This window comes from Trichomonas vaginalis, chromosome IV, assembly GCF_026262505.1.
Source record: "Trichomonas vaginalis G3 chromosome IV, whole genome shotgun sequence".
Taxonomy (NCBI): domain Eukaryota; phylum Parabasalia; order Trichomonadida; family Trichomonadidae; genus Trichomonas; species Trichomonas vaginalis.
In genome coordinates, this window is record NC_067206.1 from 37,024,368 (window position 1) to 37,044,086 (window position 19,719).

At 29.3% G+C, this 19,719-nt stretch overlaps 9 protein-coding genes across 9 annotated transcripts, besides 2 other annotated features; 6 read left to right on the plus strand and 3 right to left on the minus strand.

Annotated features, from left to right (window-relative positions):
- Positions 1 to 664: 664 nt before the first annotated feature.
- TVAGG3_0235790 (uncharacterized protein) lies at positions 665 to 880 on the plus strand (the record flags this gene model as incomplete). The annotated part of the gene is made up of 1 exon (XM_051227497.1): positions 665 to 880. The coding sequence occupies one exon, from the start codon at positions 665 to 667 to the stop codon at positions 878 to 880; it is 216 nt and encodes a 71-aa protein (XP_051112483.1).
- Positions 881 to 3,753: 2,873 nt separating this feature from the next.
- Positions 3,754 to 4,668: a mobile genetic element.
- A 648-nt stretch (positions 4,669 to 5,316) lies between these two features.
- On the minus strand, positions 5,317 to 6,568 carry TVAGG3_0235810 (N-myristoyl transferase family; the record flags this gene model as incomplete). Its single annotated transcript, XM_001299254.1, has 1 exon — positions 5,339 to 6,535. The coding sequence occupies one exon, from the start codon at positions 6,533 to 6,535 to the stop codon at positions 5,339 to 5,341; it is 1,197 nt and encodes a 398-aa protein (XP_001299255.1).
- Positions 6,569 to 6,836: 268 nt separating this feature from the next.
- TVAGG3_0235820 (uncharacterized protein) lies at positions 6,837 to 8,283 on the plus strand (the record flags this gene model as incomplete). Its single annotated transcript, XM_001299255.1, has 1 exon — positions 6,837 to 8,048. One exon carries the CDS (start codon positions 6,837 to 6,839, stop codon positions 8,046 to 8,048), a length of 1,212 nt encoding a protein of 403 aa, XP_001299256.1.
- Positions 8,284 to 8,362: 79 nt separating this feature from the next.
- Positions 8,363 to 9,406, minus strand: TVAGG3_0235830 (uncharacterized protein; the record flags this gene model as incomplete). The annotated part of the gene is made up of 1 exon (XM_001299256.1): positions 8,363 to 9,406. The coding sequence occupies one exon, from the start codon at positions 9,404 to 9,406 to the stop codon at positions 8,363 to 8,365; it is 1,044 nt and encodes a 347-aa protein (XP_001299257.1).
- Positions 9,407 to 11,478: 2,072 nt separating this feature from the next.
- Positions 11,479 to 11,958, plus strand: TVAGG3_0235840 (protein of unknown function, DUF4108 family; the record flags this gene model as incomplete). The annotated part of the gene is made up of 1 exon (XM_051227498.1): positions 11,479 to 11,958. The coding sequence occupies one exon, from the start codon at positions 11,479 to 11,481 to the stop codon at positions 11,956 to 11,958; it is 480 nt and encodes a 159-aa protein (XP_051112484.1).
- A 735-nt stretch (positions 11,959 to 12,693) lies between these two features.
- Positions 12,694 to 12,909, minus strand: TVAGG3_0235850 (uncharacterized protein; the record flags this gene model as incomplete). Its single annotated transcript, XM_051227499.1, has 1 exon — positions 12,694 to 12,909. The coding sequence occupies one exon, from the start codon at positions 12,907 to 12,909 to the stop codon at positions 12,694 to 12,696; it is 216 nt and encodes a 71-aa protein (XP_051112485.1).
- A 225-nt stretch (positions 12,910 to 13,134) lies between these two features.
- Positions 13,135 to 14,367: a mobile genetic element.
- Positions 14,368 to 15,499: 1,132 nt separating this feature from the next.
- TVAGG3_0235870 (uncharacterized protein) lies at positions 15,500 to 16,402 on the plus strand (the record flags this gene model as incomplete). The annotated part of the gene is made up of 1 exon (XM_051227500.1): positions 15,500 to 16,402. The coding sequence occupies one exon, from the start codon at positions 15,500 to 15,502 to the stop codon at positions 16,400 to 16,402; it is 903 nt and encodes a 300-aa protein (XP_051112486.1).
- Positions 16,403 to 16,485: 83 nt separating this feature from the next.
- On the plus strand, positions 16,486 to 16,902 carry TVAGG3_0235880 (uncharacterized protein; the record flags this gene model as incomplete). The annotated part of the gene is made up of 1 exon (XM_051227501.1): positions 16,486 to 16,902. One exon carries the CDS (start codon positions 16,486 to 16,488, stop codon positions 16,900 to 16,902), a length of 417 nt encoding a protein of 138 aa, XP_051112487.1.
- A 1,508-nt stretch (positions 16,903 to 18,410) lies between these two features.
- On the plus strand, positions 18,411 to 19,548 carry TVAGG3_0235890 (uncharacterized protein; the record flags this gene model as incomplete). Its single annotated transcript, XM_051227502.1, has 1 exon — positions 18,411 to 19,548. A coding segment is annotated over one exon (1,138 nt), but the record flags the coding sequence as incomplete, so codon positions are not given.
- Between the last annotated feature and the right edge of the window lie 171 nt (positions 19,549 to 19,719).

Below are 19,719 nucleotides of genomic sequence, written 5' to 3' on the forward strand. Positions count from 1 at the left end.
ACAAGTCATTTACCGGAATAATCATATCAAAAGTGACATCAACTTCTTCATTTGCTTTCTTGAAAACTTCTGAAGGGTCAATATATTTACCACATACTGAGTTATCATATTTTTGAACATTATTATATAACGAATGAACAAACTTTTTAACTTTCCTTTCTGATTTTGGTTTATATGTTGCAAATGCGAAAGATTCACGGGCGCAATCCATATGAAGATAACCGGCATCACCTCTTTCGGTTTCTACTTCTAATTGTTTAAAGCTTTGATTTGATGATTTGTAACCAACGAATAAACGCATGCATTTAAAAGCGTCATCACATGTGAAAGCTTTATTTGAAACTAGAGTTGCTTTAACTTTGCGTTTAATATATGTGTCACCTAATTGGTTCACATCATGAGCTGGATTTGTAATTCTTAAATGAGTTTGTTTATCATCAAAATATGGAGCATCAGAGTCATAGCATGAACTTTCAAGTTCTCTATAATATCTTCTACCGTCATTCTTTGCGAATATTTCATTTATCTTTTCGAATGAATGAAACACATTTCCATTAATCGGTTTAGTGTTTGGCACCAAATAGTTAGTCGTCATTTATTAATAAATAAAAAATCAAAATTAAAAGATGAAAATGAATTTTTAATTTTAATGAAATAATCAACTATGGCTGCAGGTATATTTAAGAAACTGTGGGATAGAGTAAAAAGAGGAGCGAGTAAAGTTTGGGAAACATTGAAGAAGGGGGCAAATTGGATATTTAAGAATAAAGAAGCAATTAGTGACGTTGCTGAATCAATAACACCAAAAGCCGCCCCAATAAGAGAAATATTAAATAAAGGAGAAAAAGTTTATCAAAGACTACAACCGATACTAAGATAAAAATAATTTTAAGCCGCTAAGCGGCGAGATGATCCATAGGATCTCATATTTATTTTTCCACTATCTACCTCCTATTTTATTAAGTATTCCTTCAGCAATTCCACCAACTGCGTTACCTGCTTGTGCTTCCATCGCCGGATTACCTGCTTTAGTACCTAATACTCCACCTATGATAGTTCCTGCCGTTTTCGCTACTGGTGCCAAAAAGTTTGCAATGGGTTTAATAATCTTTTTATGAACCCAACCCGCAGCTTTCTTAATTCCATCCCATAATTTTTTAAAGAATCCTGCCGCCATTTCTGATTTAATATTAATTAAAAAATATATTTCATCACTTATATTCTAATTTTTATTTAATGATAAATGAAACCGATTTTAAAAATAAATGAAACAGAGGAGGAAGAAATAAATGAAAGTGAAAATGTTCAACAAAAAATAAACGTTGTTAAACCAATTACTGAAATAAAAATTTTTTCATCTGTTGAAGAATTTAATGACTATTATGCTAATAATAAAAAATTATTTGAAGAATTGACAACGTGTAAATTGAATAAAATGTTTAAAGTTGATGGATTCAAAATTTCAAAAATAAAGGGGGTGGTTAGTTTGAAATCTATTCCTCAATCAAGAATCACATCATTAATGAAAATATATGATTTAACAAAAAGAATAGAAGAGATTGAAGAAAGAATGAATCAAATAATTGATTTCATAAATTCAAATAATCATTAGTTTCTTAAAGTTCAATGTTGAACTCATCAAATTCTTCTTCATCATTACCATTACCTTTAGCGAGTTTATTTACTCTTTCAACTTTATCTTTTGATAGTCTTTCGTTTAATTTTTTCTGAAGTTTTTCGTTACCAAGTTCTAAAATTTTACATGGATGATATTTAAACCTGTTAAATTCTTTTTCCTCAGTTTTAATCATTAATCTACAAAGAACTTTAGTGAGGTGGTTTTGTTGTTTAAACCATTTATCCTTAATATTTGTTATAAATTCAATATCCGGAATTAATTCCCAAATTTTTGAATTTTCGATTAATTTACCATCAAATGCAAAAGCAATAGGTTTAATATTAAACTTACCTTTATAAAATAAACTTTGTATGTAATCATCAAAATAAACGTCTACTTGTTTAACCTGGGAGAGAATTGGTGAAAGTTTATCCATTAATTGATTCACAGTCACGAATTTTGATTCACTCATTTCTTACGAATTAAAAAAATAAATTATTCAAAAATGTAAGACATGAATTTTTAAAGTTTATTTTTAAAAAATTTTTTTTTATTTCATTATGGTAGTGAATCTTTTATTCATGAAAATAATTATTTCTAATTTCTTTTACTCTCTCGTACATACTAGATTTAAAGAATTCAGAACATTTCCCATAATCTCCTAAATGTTTTCTTATCCCTAACGTGTGCCAGTTATTATATGAAACTGAATAAACTTTATCTTTATCTTTACACCTTTCATCACTTCCAATATATTTATATCTCAGTTTTGATTTAGCATTTTCATATTCATTAGCGTTTAATAATTCACAGTCTTCCTTTTTAAATTGATGTTTAAGATATTCAGGATTTAATACTCTACGTTTATATGCTCCTAACTTAGTTCTAAAGGTTTTTCTACAAAATTTAGGAATTCCATCCTCTTTAATGTCATCAATGATTTCCATTTCATTATTTTCAATTTCTTCTTCTCGTTTATGAGGTCTTTGATTATGACTCCATTGATTCCATGAAATTAAATATTCTTTATCATTATATTTATACCTCATTAGCTTATTTTGGCTTTCATATTCATTTAATAATTCACAATCTTCATTTTTAAATTGAAGTTTAACCCATTCAGGATTTAAACAATGTTTAATTAATCGCGGAATATCTGACATCATCTATATATAGCTTCTTTTATAAAAGATAAAAAAATAAATTATTAGGGAAAACCGCAACCACTTTTTTTAATCACGATTTAAATATATAAATCGCGATTTTTTAGAAAAATCGCGACTTTTTTAAAATTGCGATTTTATTGTGGTCGCGATTTTTCTAAAAAATCGCGATTTTTATGGAAAATTGTGATCAAAATTAAACGCGATTTTCTTTATCAATCGCGAACATAGAACAAATCGGAACCATGATTTTGGACCTCATTAAGCGAAAAGGTCGCAATTAAATTCAATAACAAAGCAATTCACAAAGATTTTTTGAATCTAGAATGGCTGTTTATCCATTTTAGACTGCTCACAATATGGTTTTTCTGCATACTTGCCGAAATCAGAGATCTAAAATCAAACAATCTCGATAACAAATACCTCAATCCCACTTTACTGGTCAAAATTCTTGAAGTCTTACTTTACTGCACTAATTAATCATAATTTACCTTTAACTAAAAAAATATTACATAAATCTAACAAAAAAACCTTTAGCAATAAAAATACATTTGCTCAAGCCTATCGGCAACTCAAATCTAAAAAACTTTTTATAACATTCTTATTACAATTTTTATTTTATTCTTATATTTATATTTTTTAGTTCACTTTTTAAATAATGATCTTTAGATTGAACCAATAACGCGATTTTCCATATAAATCGCGATTTTTTAGAAAAATCGCGACCACAATAAAATCGCAATTCATTAAAAAACGCGATTTTAAAAAAGTCGCGATTTTTCTAAAAAATCGCGATTTATATATTTAAATCGTGATTAAAAAAAGTGGTTGCGGTTTTCCCTATTTTAAAATTAATGAAAGGTGACCAAACTATTTTTTGAAAACAAAAATTCGGTCACTATGAATGAAAGGTGTACAATGAAACGACAAAGAGTTTTCACTATGAATGAAAGGTGTAAACTCCTCTTAATGAAAGGTGACCAAACTATTTTTCCGCCATAACTTTAATGGTACTATTTCAGCGTGTACAATGAATACAAAAATTCTAAGAGTGCCACATAAAATAGTACTTTAGACTTGAGTTAATGCTACCAAGCAAATGTTAAAAAGATGACTTTAGTGTTTTGATAATCAAAGATTAAAATCATTATTGTCTAAATCAATAATCATAACGACAGAAGTTAATGTTTTTTCATCAGTGCTTTAAATCCACTTTTAAAAGTATACCTCAAAAATCAAAATATCAAAAAAAATTGGCCGATAGGTTTGGCTTTAATTTTTGTCTGCTTTTATGATTTGATATGGATGTTATAATTTTAAAAGTTGAGCCAAATTCACCAATAGATTTTTGAGATTTGCAAATACTCAATAATTTTCAGCGTGTTATCTTTTATTAAAAGAACTATTTGGTTTCAGTATCATATAAATTGATATTTACTTTCTATTTGAACCTTCATTTAGCTAATGATTTAATAATACAGATTTCATCTAGTCCTTATAAGAGAATTTTGAATTTGTTATAATAAAAAAACAAACAGATATAGCTTACACTTCTATAATAAAGATACCTTTTATAGAAATCAGTATGAAATGTGTTTTGGCTTATTGGAAGCATATCAGACATAATCGCCATAATCAAAAAATCTATATACCCAATAAGTAATAAATTTGTCGATATAGATTTTCCATAAAATTAGTTTTTAGTCTGATCTTAAAATAAATTTAATTTTTTATAAAAAAAATCACATTTAAAAGTACCTTTTTAGTAGCTCGAAATCCTGTTGGTGGATTTGGGGCATACTTCAAAATTAGCTTTTCTTCTACATATGCAAGCTATATTTTAAATATGGGGCAAATCGGATCGGCGAAAGGAGTTTAGTTACCTTTAATTAATGTTAATTTTTTAAATGATTTATATATAAATATATTTTAATGCATCGTCTATATATAGATGTAACAAAAAAAGTCACTAAACCCGTCATATCCTACTACTAAAATTAAAATCTTTTTCAGAATATTTGTACTCATAAATACTAAATGGCCATTTGATATGAAAATAGCACACTGAAATTCTAATAAACTTGTTTGATAATCAATTTTACAAAATTATTACAACTTAAATGTTCCTTCTTTTGTTTCAGCAAGCAAATGATTTCACTTTTTGTATATTAACATATCTTGGATTCTATCACTTCTACACATATTATCAAAAATTATATGGTTCTGTGCATTATCGTTTGCTGATAGTTATTTAATAATATTATATTGCTGAGTGGAGCTCTCTTTATCTCCAATTCTAAACATTTAACAATAAGATACTTGTGAATTATCAGGTAAATTAAATATCTAGGATATCAACAGGAATTAGGATCTCCATTCAAAAGTTACTTTTCTACTTTCACTATTTACTCAAAATTCCAGTGAGAAATTATGTATTCATTTTATATAGTTTTATTGAGAAAGCAGTAGATTCTTATTTGGAATGCACATATTGTAATTACAATGTGTCAATTGAAATGCATAAACAAAGTCAATTTTTTTAAAAAATAATATTTATTTAAATAAAGAGGAATCTAACATCATTTGGCTCCATTGGAGGAACGCCGTAGTTGTACGAATAGTACTCTAAATCATTTGATCCCTTCTCAAATTTGTTGATAGAAAGAGCCTGGTCCCATCCAGCGATTTGGAGGCCTGTAATAATATCAGCGTTGGCATCTTTATCAGCTCTGTTGATAAGATCCGAAACGATTCCCTTCAAATCGATGGTTGCTGCCATGTAAAAAGAGTATGCAGCCTTGTGGAAGGTAATTTTCATGAAGTTGTCAGAGAGGATTGTCCATGCCATGAGGTAGAATGAAAAGAACCCTTGAATTCCGCTGGATCCTGGAATAACATAAGAGTAGATTACATCTTTTTGAGGCATGAACATGTGCTTGACAAGTTCTGGTGTAAATTGGAGCGAGAATTTGTATGATGAGTCTGTTTTGTTGAGAAGTTCAGTAACTGCTGGAATATCTTCTTCTTTCATCGGACGACAGTTGTTGTGGACAAGGCTTGGTACTTCAAACCTCTTCTTTGCAGCTGCCATCTTGTCTTTGGAGATTGGATAGTATCCTGAAGCACTTAAATTCTTTAAATTGATCGGGCGATGGGCGTATGAACCTTTTGCGAATATTTTTGTAGGAATTCCTTTGCCAGAGAAAACTGCACGATAGATTTTCGCCTGTCTGACACGTCTTGCGAGTTCCCAAATTAAAACTTGGGCTAATTTCTTCGAACGAAGCTTATTATGGACGCAAAGGAAGTTAACTGTGCACCACTTCTCTGTTTCTTGATTTAAGCGGATTGTATTTGGAATGCCAGAAATAAAACCAACGAGAGTTCCTGTTTTTGTGCGGACACCGAAAACCCATTCTGGAATACCACCTGGAATGGCGATAGCCCACTTGAGTAATGGCGCTGGAAGGCAAAATCTGAAACTATGTTGATCGTTTTCGATATAATGCATTTCAAGGAAATGATAAAGCTCTTGAAGCTGCTTTTCATCATTAATGTCGATGTTAGACCATGTGAATCCTGCTGGAAGTGGAGATGGCTGATCCGGTGGTGCGGTAACTGGAATTTGTGGATCAATGTAACCTTCAGCAACGTCTTCAGCATCTTCTTTCACAACAGGTTGAACACTCCAGAACTTGTGAATTGCTTCTGCCTCCTCTGTATTCTGCTCCTCTACTTGTTTTGGTTCAGACATAAAAATAAAATGAAATTTCGGCTCTAGTACGATAAAAAAAAGCAGAGAAAAATAAATTTTGGTCAGATGTTTAGATTTTGATAAGAAGTTAATCTTTACTTTATTTCTTGAATAATAACAATAATTGCTAATAATTCCTTTCATATTTACAACTGGCATCAATCCAATTCGAGATCATTTGCATTTTGCAATTATAATTTAGCAACAAATTATCTTGTAAATAGGGCTTTCTAATCCTTCTCATTAAAGAGATATAAATCAATTTTTTTGAATCAACACATCAAATGTACGTTTAAAAATTATGAGAAAATCAATGATTTCAAGTGATTCTCATTCAGACAGCTCAGATGGATCAGAATTATCAAACACAAGAGCAAATATCCTCCAAGAACAGCAACAATTGAAAAAAGAGATTCTAGCAGCAAAGCAACAAGTCCAACGATATGAACATGACTTAGAAATTGCTCAGAATGCATATAATATTGGTGAAATAGCGTTTTTACAGAGAGCTAAGAAGCTGGCACAACTTTTTGGCGGAACAATAAAGTCAGATGAAGAACTAATCGAAAAAGTCCAAAATTTAATGAAAGAAGCTGATGAAAATGAGCAAAAAGCAAAAGAACTTAGAGTAGAACTTGAAGAATATCAGAATGCTAAACAGCAAAATGATACTCTTGTTCAAACACAGCAAAATGAATTACAAAAGCAAAAAGACTTGCTATCAAAGAAAAAAGCAGACCTTGCCAAAGCACAAGAGGTTTATGAAAACGCTACAAACGACTTAAACTTTATGCAACAAAAAACTACTGATTTAATAAATTCATTATCACCTGTTGCAGCTGCAATTGGCTGTACTGAAATCAATGATGAATTCTTCCGAATACTTGAGCAGCGACTATCTTCATATAATCCAGATTACGATAAGCCGCTCAAACGGATTGCAAAAGCTGCAAATGTTAGTTATAGAGGTCTAACTGGCTTTAATCCTGGACAATTCTTTGATAAGGTTGTTGATTCCTACAATGAACTTCAAAATACAGTGAATCAAGAATCAAATGCACAGAATGAAGTCAAAAGAAAGATGGAAAACATAGATTTGCAAATAAAACAAAAAGAAAACGAAACAGAAACATTAAAACGGGCAATCGCAAAGCTTGAAGATGAATTAAATAATAAAAAATCTGCTCTTGCTCAAAAAGATAGTGAACAAATTGCAGAAATGAAGAAGAAGGCCGAAATTGTTCGAGCTAAGGAACTTGAGCATGTAAAAAGAGTTCTAGAAAAAATTGGAGCACCAAGTTTAATCAAAGATAATACATCTCTTGATGATTCAATAGATATATTATGTTCAGTAATAATGAAGCTGGCACGTAAAGTTCAAGAAAGAAAGCAGTCAGCCCTTGCTCGAGATTCACACTCTCAAGAAAGGCTACAGCGAAATATACATGCTATTGAAGATACTGCTGACGTTATTATTAAATCTAATCGATTGTTACTCAAGAAATATAAATAAAATTGTTTGATATCTTATTTTCTATTGGAATTGTTTACATTTATGCTATTTTTTTAAAAAAGTGATGATATTGTATACAATATACTTTAAAAGTATATGATGTTATATTCCTAACGATAAGAAAAATAAATTGTTTGACTATTTTACAAACTGAATATTAATATCTTTTAGATTAGGCAAACATTTACCATAAAAGTAAACATGTTTAGGCTAAATAAAAAAAATAAATACAGAAATACCTATTTTTTATTCTTTATCAAACGTCATAATATTTATTCTATTAACAGAAAACATATATAATATAACTTTGGCATTCACTTGCAAAGTTCATTAAATTTATTTTGGATTTGTGAATTACGATTAATTTGATGAACAATTGCTGGATAAATGCTGAACAGATTATCTTTGAAGTTCGGTGGGCCGTCAATCTCAAACTGCTTGATAAGGTCCTTGTCACATAAACGAATTCCAACAGTTGCAAAATCATTATTTGAGACGAATTTAATTCCAGCGTTTTTAGGAATATTTGAAGCTAATATAAAATCTAAAACGCCTTGATCAGCAATAACTTCTTCTCCAGGTCTCCAATATCCAGATACTAATTTAACAAGGGGACCAAGAGCTTTGCCAGTACCACCGAAAACTCCTGAGCAAATTATATTTCCTTTATCCTTGAACCATTCATGATCAAGTCCAACAAATTGGGGGCCCCAGCGTTTAACGAAAAAGTTATTGTAATAAGGAGAGTTCTCATCACTTAATTGAACAACATCATCGTTCCAATTAAATGGATCTGATTGAAACATGACATCACTTGTATCGATGTAAATTAACCTGTCAAAATATGAGCCAAATTTATCAATAAATGAGGCAATTAACGGGAATCGAATATATTGCTTTATATACATTGAAGCATCAATTGTTGTGCTCGTTTGTATAACATATGCTCCACATTTCTTAATGCGGTCAGGAACTTCTGAATCTGTAAAGATGAGTATTTTGCCTTTAAAACCAGCTGTTCTTGCACTAATGGCAGATTCAAAACCCGATGATGCTCCAACTATAGAAATTAATATAATATCTCTTTCTGTTGAACGATTATTATAAATTAAATTTGGTTTAAAGTTGCACAAACGGCATTCAGAATAAGTTACTTTATCCTTTAGTGCTTTTTCAACTGCTTTCGTATCATAAGTAATCCAATCAGAAGAATAATCTGTCATTGGGTAATTTTTATATGAAAGATCAGTATATTTAAGTCTTAAATCAAGTATAGTCTGGTATTTAGGAAGAGTGAGTGCAGCAATGGCAAATAAAAATGGTATAATTTGAGAAATATCCCAAAATTTTTTAACCATAAATAAGGTGAAAATTGCAGTGACAGATACGTAAATGATGATCAAATACTTATGTATAGAAAATAAAAGCTCTGATGATTTCTTAACTTCGAAAATTGTATTCAGGTTGTTACTAAAGACTTCGATTTTTCACTTCTTTTTCTGATGTTTACAATAAAAATTGAGAGAAAGTGCAAAAAAATTTTGCAAAAATTTTTCAATGCAATAGAATTTTTTTTCACCATTGAATTTATGATATAACGACTTTTCCAGTAGTTAAGGGTTTCGTTTTGCGAAAAAAAACGTACAATACGCAATTTCGCTAAAAAAACATTTAGCTAGCAATTTCGACCTTTGACTCCACTCAAGACGTCACTTTTTTAATTTTGCGGTATCATATTTTTGGAAAATCTTTATGAATATTATATAAAAAGTCTCTTTAATATCTATATTTCATATTTTTATCGATTTTTAAAGTTTTTGCGAAAAGTATTCAATTATTTTTGCTATTTGGTCGGGTAAATGTCAGATTTGCGACATTTTCTGATATGATATTCAGATTCTACGTTGATAATAATGCTTATAGAACCCTCTTGCTATTGTGTCAAAATTGCGAAACCGATAGCAAAAATATCTCGCAATATCAAAATTGAGATATTGAGTGAATTATGCATTATAGAGATTAAAAATCTGATTTGTGAAAACATCTCATCAGTTTCTAGCTAATTCAAAAATCTTTACTATCTTATTCGATTAAAATGAAAAGGGAATAGTTTCATTATGCTTTAAATGACAGCCTTATAATATAATCATAGTTTTCGCTCAATATGCAGCATTTTTTTTTCGAAATCTATGGTCAATGTCCTAAATACTGATTGCTTTGCATTCATATCTCTTACATTTTCTATACCCACATCACTATTCATTGCTATTCCTATCTTTTTCATTTTTGTTTGTTTCTCATAATTTCTCAAAAAACACGATAACTTGATATTTGTAAATATCATACTTTATAACGTAAATAAGAACTTGACCTATTAAGAAAAGCAGTAATGAAAAGAAAATCTGAAATTCATAAAAATTACAAGTTTCTGATGACAATTAGCTTAATTAAACCAGGTACAAGATTATATAATTGTATTTTCTATCCAATTATCCATATAATATCTTATCCAGAAAAAATAACTTGAGTAGTATATGTGAACGGGTTTAGTGACTTTTTTTGTTACGTCTATATATAGACGAAGGTATATTTTCACATCTTCTATATATGATATAAAATTTTTTTTCTTACGTTTTTTAAGTCATGAATTCGTAAGAAAGTGTGACATTATTAAATAAATTAGTAATAAATATTTATTTATAAATCATTAAAAAATTAACATTAATTTTAAAATAATTTATTTTTTTATCTTTTATAAAAGAAGCTATATATAGATGATGTCAGATATTCCGCGATTAATTAAACATTGTTTAAATCCTGAATGGGTTAAACTTCAATTTAAAAACTGAAGATTGTGAATTATTAAATGAATATGAAAGCCAAAATAAGCTAATGAGGTATAAATATAATGATAAAGAATATTTAATTTCATGGAATCAATGGAGTCATAATCAAAGACCTCATAAACGGGAAGAAGAAATTGAAAATAATGAAATGGAAATCATTGATGACATTAAAGAGGATGGAATTCCTAAATTTTGTAGAAAAACCTTTAGAACTAAGTTAGGAGCATATAAACGTAGAGTATTAAATCCTGAAATACATAAAACATTTATTTAAAAAGGAAGACTGTGAATTATTAAACGTTAATGAATATGAAAATGCTAAATCAAAATTGAAATTAAATATATTGGAAGTGATGAAAGGTGTAAAGATAAAGATAAAGTTTATTCAGTTTCATATAATAACTGGCACACGTTAGGGGATAAGAAAACATTTAGGAGATTATGGTAAAAGTTCTGAATTCTTCAAATCTAGTATGTACGAGAGAGTAAAAGAAATTAGAAATAATTATTTTCATGAATGAAAAATAAACTTTAAAAATTCATGTCTTACATTTTTGAATAATTTATTTTTTTAATTTATGAAAATGAGTGGATCAAGATTCGTAACCGTCAATCAATTAATGGATGCTCTTTCACCAATTCTTGAAAATGTTAAACAAGTAGATGTTTATTTCGATGATTATGTAGAAAGTTTATATTATAAAGGTAAGTTTAATATTAAACTTATTGCTTTTGCATTTGATAATAAATTAATTGAAAATGCAAAAATTTGGGAATTAATTCCGAATATTGAATATATAACAAATATTAATGATAAATGGTTTAAACGAATTCCAACCACAAAAGTTCTTTGTAAATTAATGATCAAAACTGAGGAAAAAGAATTTAACGGGTTTAAATATCATCCAAATAAAGTTTCAGAACTAGAAAATGAAAAACTTCAGAAAAAATTAAACGATAGACTTTCAAATGATCGTATTGAAAAAATAAATAAACTAGCAGAAGTTGCATTTAATAATGAAATATTTGATGAATATAACCTTGAACTCAGTGATGGACTTTAAGTCCTGGGCACTTTGTGCCTTGAGCTTTAAGGACCCGGGCTCAACGAGTCATGATTTATGAAATCAATAATTTGATTTATTCGCTCTTCAATAATTTCTATTCTTTTTGTTAAATCATCTATTTTCATTAATGAGGTGATTCTTGATTGAGGAATAGATTTCAAACTAACCACTCCTTTTATTTTTGAAATTTTGAATCCATCAACTTTAAACATTTTATTCAATTTACATGTTGTCAATTCTTCAAATAATTTTTTATTATTAGCATAATAGTCATTAAATTCATCAACAGATGAAAAAATTTTTATTTCAGTAATTGGTTTAACAACGTTTATTTTTTGTTGAACATTTTCACTTTCATTTATTTCTTCCTCCTCTGTTTCATTTATTTTTAAAATTGGTTTCATTTATCATTAAATAAAAATTAGAATATAAGTGATGAAATATATTTTTTTAATTAATATTAAATCAGAAATGGCGGCAGGATTCTTTAAAAAATTATGGGATGGAATTAAGAAAGCTGCAGGTTGGGTTTATAAAAAGGTTATTAAACCTGTTGCAAACTTTTTGGCACCAGTAGCGAAAACGGCAGGAACTATCATAGGTGGAGTATTAGGTACTAAAGCAGGTAATCCGGCGATGGGAGCACAAGCAGGTAACGCAATTGGTGGAATTGCTGAAGGAATACTTAATAAAATAGGGGGTAAATAGTGGAAAAATAAATAAATATTATTTTTATCTTAGTATTGGTTGTAGTCTTTGATAAACTTTTTCTCCTTTATTTAAAATTTCTCTTATTGGGGCAGCTTTTGGTGTTATTGATTCAGCAACGTCACTAATTGCTTCTTTATTCTTAAATATCCAATTTGCTCCTTTCTTCATTGTTTCCCAAACTTTATGCGCTCCTCTTTTTACTTTATCCCACAGTTTCTTAAAGAATCCTGCAGCCATAGTTGATTATTTCATTAAAATTAAAAATTCATTTTCATATTTTAATTTTGATTTTTTATTTAATAATAAATGACGACTAACTATTTGGTGCCAAACACTAAACCAATTAATGGAAATGTGTTTCATTCATTCGAAAAGATAAATGAAATATTCGCAAAGAATGACGGAAGAAGATATTATAGAGAACTTGAAAGTTCATGCTATGACTCTGATGCTCCATATTTTGATGATAAACAAACTCATTTAAGAATTACAAATCCGGCTCATGATGTGAACCAATTAGGTGACACATATATTAAACGCAAAGTTAAAGCAACTCTAGTTTCAAATAAAGCTTTCACATGTGATGCCGCTTTTAAATGTATGCGTTTATTCGTTGGTTACAAATCATCAAATCAAAGCTTTAAACAATTAGAAGTAGAAACCGAAAGAGGTGATGCCGGTTATCTTCAGATGGATTGCGCCCGTGAATCTTTCGCATTTGCAACATATAAACCAAAATCAGAAAGGAAAGTTAAAAAGTTTGTTCATTCGTTATATAATAATGTTCAAAAATATGATAACTCAGTATGTGGTAAATATATTGACCCTTCAGAAGTTTTCAAGAAAGCAAATGAAGAAGTTGATATCACTTTTGATATGATTATTCCGGTAAATGATTTGTTAGCATTTCAGGCGTTCGATGATTATCCTAAATCATTTGGTGAAATCATTCTTAAATATTATGTTTTCAGGGATACTTTAGTATTTTGTCAGGTTGACCCGTTAAGAGTTGCTGATTTACAAAATTACGTTTATGAAAAGATAACTGATGAAAATTATGAAAAGATTATGAATCATGTTTATAAATATGATCGCAAATTCCAACAAATCGGACTTCCTGCCAAATTAATTACAAGCTTAGCCGCTACATCTGCTGACGCAACAGTTGATGACGTTATTATTTCATGCACAAAGATGGAAGTTTTAGAGGATAAATGCATTACACCAGGATACGGTTTAATTGAAGAATCAGTTAAAGCAATACCACGTTTATTCAGTAAGGAAGATCCATTCATGATTCCAGCTCAACATATTGACGTTCGTTCACTAAATGGAGGTTGCATCACTCCTGAAGGTATTAGCTCAGATTTCTCATACGCTCTTCATAATGTTACAGATGTTGTGTTAGCATTTCCGAAGAATGCAATGCAAAGAACGGTTTTAGAAAATCCAATGCTTCGAGGTCTTCAGGTCACTATAGATTCCAGAAACTTCCCCGATCAAGCGATGACCACAGTGGGCGACATATTCTTTACACGTATGCTTCAAGCTTCTGATTTAGATGGAGTGAATGAATGCACAGAAGAATACGAGGACTCATTAACTAGACCACTGAATGATGATAATGGCACGCCATTAGCTAGAACATGGAAAGACCAAACTTCATTCTTATGCACTATTCCAGTTCAACGTGATGGAGCGGGTATATTCTTTGATGGATTAGAAACTTTCAACTCACAAGTTACAGTACAAGTGAAAGCTTATCCAATCATTCAGGGTGAAAATGACACTTACTGTTCAAAAGTGACAAATCCTCCTCAGGTTTGGTTTACTAGGACTACATATTGGACATGGACACCGGATGAAGGTTTGAAATATCATCCAACAGGTACACCACCGCAGTATAGAAGTTCATATGATGAAATATTGATGAATAGAAATGTATAAAATTATAAATTTATTTTTGATTAAATGGATTTAAATTCTGAAGAATTAGCGGGAGTATATAATACATACGTAGATGATATGATTAATGAAGCATTGAGTGATAATAGAAATGCTCTATCTAAGGAAAAATTAATGAAAATTCCATATTCTGAATGTTACTTAAATTCAATCACTGCAGCAATTGGTAAACAAAATAAAGGTAAAACATTAACGATATTAAAACAAATTATCATTATTGCTAACACTTCCCCCCATTCACATGTGTTAATTTATATCAACCGTTCAGGTTCACCTTCAGATGATACATTTGAATCTTTAAAGCATTTAATCAAAATTCCAATTATTTATTTATCACAAGAAGAAGCAGAAGATTATTTAAAAAAACTTTTTAATGTATAAAGAATTATATAATACAATCAAGAAGCAAGGATTAGAGGATAAAATTATTGATAAACAACGGGATGAATTATTTGAAACACTTTCTATTTCAAATTTTGATAGAGAATTTTTGCATTCACTCATTTTTCTAGATGATGCGGTGAAATCAAAACTAATAACAAATGAGAAATCATATTTTAATCAGTTATTAACTCAATGTCGACACATTCAGTGTTCATTCTTCATGGCTGTTCAATACTTCAAAGCATTAAGCACAAACATTAAATCAAATCTATCAACACTTTTCATTTTCAGTGGTTTAGTCGTCAACAGTTGAACGTTATGCTTTATCAAGTGAATTTACCAATGAGCATTAATGAACTTTACACACAATATCAACAATTAGGTGAACATGGAAAAATAATAGTTGATTTAAATAAAGGATGTGTTAAATTTGATTAACTTTTTATAATTAATTTTTATTTTTTATTTATAATTAAACATGACAGAAATAGCAAATCTTCTACAGGTTCCATTAAAACAAGGGACAAACAAAAAGGGGGGTGTGTATAATAGAACTATGAAAGTTCCTGATGGAATGAAAGAATTAGTTCACATTGTTGCTGGTCTTCAAAAAGATGTAAAACAAATGAGAAACGTTTTAACATTACCAGAAGCTCAAGCATATGCCAAACGTCAAGGTCCAAATTGGGAAGCACATGAAGCAGACATTACAGGTCCAAATGGAAAACCTGATGGTATAAATGAAGTTTTCGTTACTGATGGTCAAGGTAATATTAAAGTCATAAATGGTATAAAATTAACTATATCTGATTATCCTAAACGTAAAGCATATAATGAATGTTATCCTATGCAATTTGATGAAAATGGAAAAGCTGTTAAACAATACATTGGAGAAGGTGAACATGGTCCAATTAATTCATACCGTCATAATCCATATTCTTATTTCAATGAAGAATTAAACGCTATTGAAGAGGGACCGGATGGATTACCACGATATGTTAATCAGTTTGATGGTCAATATGCAAATTTGAGACCTGAAATTCCAGCTAAGAAATTCTTTAAAGTTGCTTTATTCGATCCAGTGTTCAATGAACAGAAAGAAGCAATGAAAGCAGAATTTAAACCAATTCAAGTGGCAAGAATTTCTTCATCTTCACTTTCAGAAGCGTTCAAGGAATTGATAAAGAAACCACTTTATTCTCAACAAGGTTATAACTTTGATTTAATTAAAGAAAGTGATAGACGTAAATTAGAAAAATCAGATGGTTTTAAGAATGCATGTAATGAAATGATTAAAGATATTGTAAATGATAAAATAAGACTGGAAGAAACTCAAAGCAATATCAATAACATAATTGGTGCAGTTACAAAGAAAGTATAAGCAAACAATGATGAACCTTGGGATATTACCGTAACAACTAAATAAAACTTTAAATATATTTTTCTTTTTTTATTCAATTATAAATGAGAAGACGTTTCACAAGTCAAAAGAACACTAACGCAAAAGCAGAGATTACGGTTGGTTATAACGTAAATGATGATAAATCACGAATTATTCAAAATGTTAAAGTTAATGTTAGCCCTGAATTAACAAGGTCAGCAACTCAACCAAATTTATTAACTCGTGACTTACCGAAGAATGAGGAGAATGAAGAAAACCATGAGAATGGAGACCCAATCATTTTATCTGAACCCGGTAAAGAACCCGTTGAAATTCCCACATATCCAACATACCCCCCACCTCTTTCATCAAACATCGAGAACCCAGGAATCTACGATTACAGTCGCAATGCGCCATATAAAATAGACATTAATTCTGAATTAATGAAAATTTACCGTGATATAATAACTGATAATTATGATTCAATAAATTTAATTTAATTGATCAATCCGGTTTAATTATTTTACCTTATGAATCATTAATTCACATTATCGCCATTCTTTGTGAGTTCAAGATTCAGACGTTAAGATTCAATTTTTCATAGATGATGAGGTTTCATGCTGCGGAACAGTTGCAAAAATTAACCTATAAAGGATATTAGCACAATTAAGATATCAAAGAACGGAACAACAACTGAACTTCATTTAACATATAATGATATTTATAATAAAATAGTTGATGAATATAAAATATCACTTGAAAAAATTCTTTGTTAAGGCTATTTAATATTCAAGCATTAACATTATTGAATAATAATCCTTTGAATCATAATCAATAATAATTGACCTTTCACCAGTTTCTATCGTTTGTTTTATTTCTTTTTGTTCCCCACTATCCGGATCGGTCATTGTAATTGTTTTTGTATAGTATCAGCTTTATCTTTAACTTCAATCTTTTTTCCATCGGATATTTAAACCAAAAATTCCAAAAATTCGATATTGTCAATCTGTTCATATTTTAATCTATCAATTGCATTTTTAATACCATCTGAAAATCTTATGAAATGGTCATTATATGGGTTTGATTGAACTAAATTTGAATGAAGTGAAATATAACCCGATGATGAATATGACATTGACTCATATTTTCTGAAAACACTAAAATTTATAACATGAATGAATTTCTTATTCGTTGAATTTATGAATTCTTGAGGTAATCTTATTCTAGTTTTATTTATCACTGGAAAATAACGCTTTACCATATTTTTAATCGTAATAAAAATGTCAATTATCAATATTATTTCGAATAATAGTTGTGAATTAAATTTAACAGTTAGTGGAATTTATAATGTTACTCTCGTTTCTGTGAGTGGTAAATTTAATCCCATTCTTTAGACCCTTCAGATTATATATCATTTTTAAAGATGACCTTGAAAAAACGTATGATATGTATATAATAATGTGATAACGAAATGGGATATTAACACAATTTTAAGTTATTTAAATGAATCATTTATCGTTTGGTATGAAGAAAATTTTAAATCAAAAACCTGATAAACTTTTTGAACTTGATGAAATAAATAACCTTATTAAATTCCCGCTGAAAATTAAATTTTGTACTCCTCATCTTCGTTCAATGTTGGGGATATTAAATTTTGAAAAAGATGTTGGGGATGTTTTGTATCTGACACTGGTTCCAATTTCATTTTAATCAATGTGATAAAGTTAATACCCCAATGATTTTCACATCAAACATTAGACCCTAACTCTTACCCATCAATACAAAACATTTTATCCATCAACTTAAACATATTTTCTTTATCATATCCGTTTCAATTATCCGGAATTCATTTATTCTTCATTCAAAAGATTTATCAAATATTAAATTTAGAATAACTGACCTATTTGATTGTGATTTAGAATTTATGAATGAAATATTATGGCAATTTCAAATAGAAAAAATAGCTGATGAGATAACAGATTAAATATTTATTTTTAAATCATAATAAATGATTAAACAACAGCAACCACAGCAACTTAAGGCACAGACCATTACTTACGCCACATATGCATATAATTCAAAGACGGCAGAACAAACGCAAATGTTGAAATATGGAGATTTGGAGATAGTATTGAAAAATGACCATTTTGAATTCGTTTGCAAGGGTGGTGCAGTGATATCAAATATAAAAGAAATTTTATTTATGAATTCAAAAATTAAAGGAATAACGGATGATATAACATCAATTCCACCAGAAGAACAAAGATATTACGCATTAAATGCATTTCCTAAAGTTTTGAAGATTGGAAGATTTAATTTAAATGAGGAATTCATAAAAGGTTTCCTAAATGACATAATGAAGAAAGCAGATAAGGAATATGTGGATAGTGAGTTAATGAAGAAGGCAAATTTGGTTTATGTTGATGAAAAAGATAATGAAATTAAAGAAAAGGTTGAAAGGTATCATGAATGGACATTTGAGACTTTTAAAGTTAAAGCTGATGCAGAATGGGTTTCTGGATGTTTAGACCTTAAAGCAGATAAAACTTATGTTAACGATGAGTTAGAGAAGAAAGCAGATAAGGAAAAAGTTGATGAAAAAGATAATGAAATTAAAGAAAGGGTTGAAAGGTATCATGAATGGACATTTGAGACTTTTAAAGTTAAAGCTGATACAGAATGGGTTTCTGGATGTTTAGACCTTAAAGCTGATACAGGATGGGTTTCAGGATGTTTAGACCTTAAAGCTGATAAGGAATATGTCAACAGTGAGTTAGAGAAGAAGGCAGATAAGCATTGTGTGGATGAAATATACCAAAGTTTCGTTGGAACAAAAAATATTGAAACTATTGTTGGTGACTTTTCTATCTATGAAGAAAATAAATATTTTAGATGGCAATTGGTACACTCCTTAAAAAATGGTATACGGTGTAAACTCATTCCGAAAAATAACAATGAAATGTATGTAAGTTATAAAAAGAATGATGACACACAAGTTAAAGTTCCATTAGACAACAACTGCTACTTAAACTTATATGGAGACGAACAAAAGAAATATTTAAGAGTTTATGAAATGACGGATATGACATTGTCTAACGTAGCTCCAGCACCATATTATTATGACTATGGTGTTGACGCACGTGTAGACCCAAAAAAGCAAACATTATATTTAGATTATTATAGATATAAAAGATATAATGCAATAGAAAAAACGAGAATAGTATATTATTATATAGATGACAAAAATAAATATTATAGTCAAGATTTTACATACCCTGAAAACATAAGATTATATTATAAAATATTCCGACACAAAC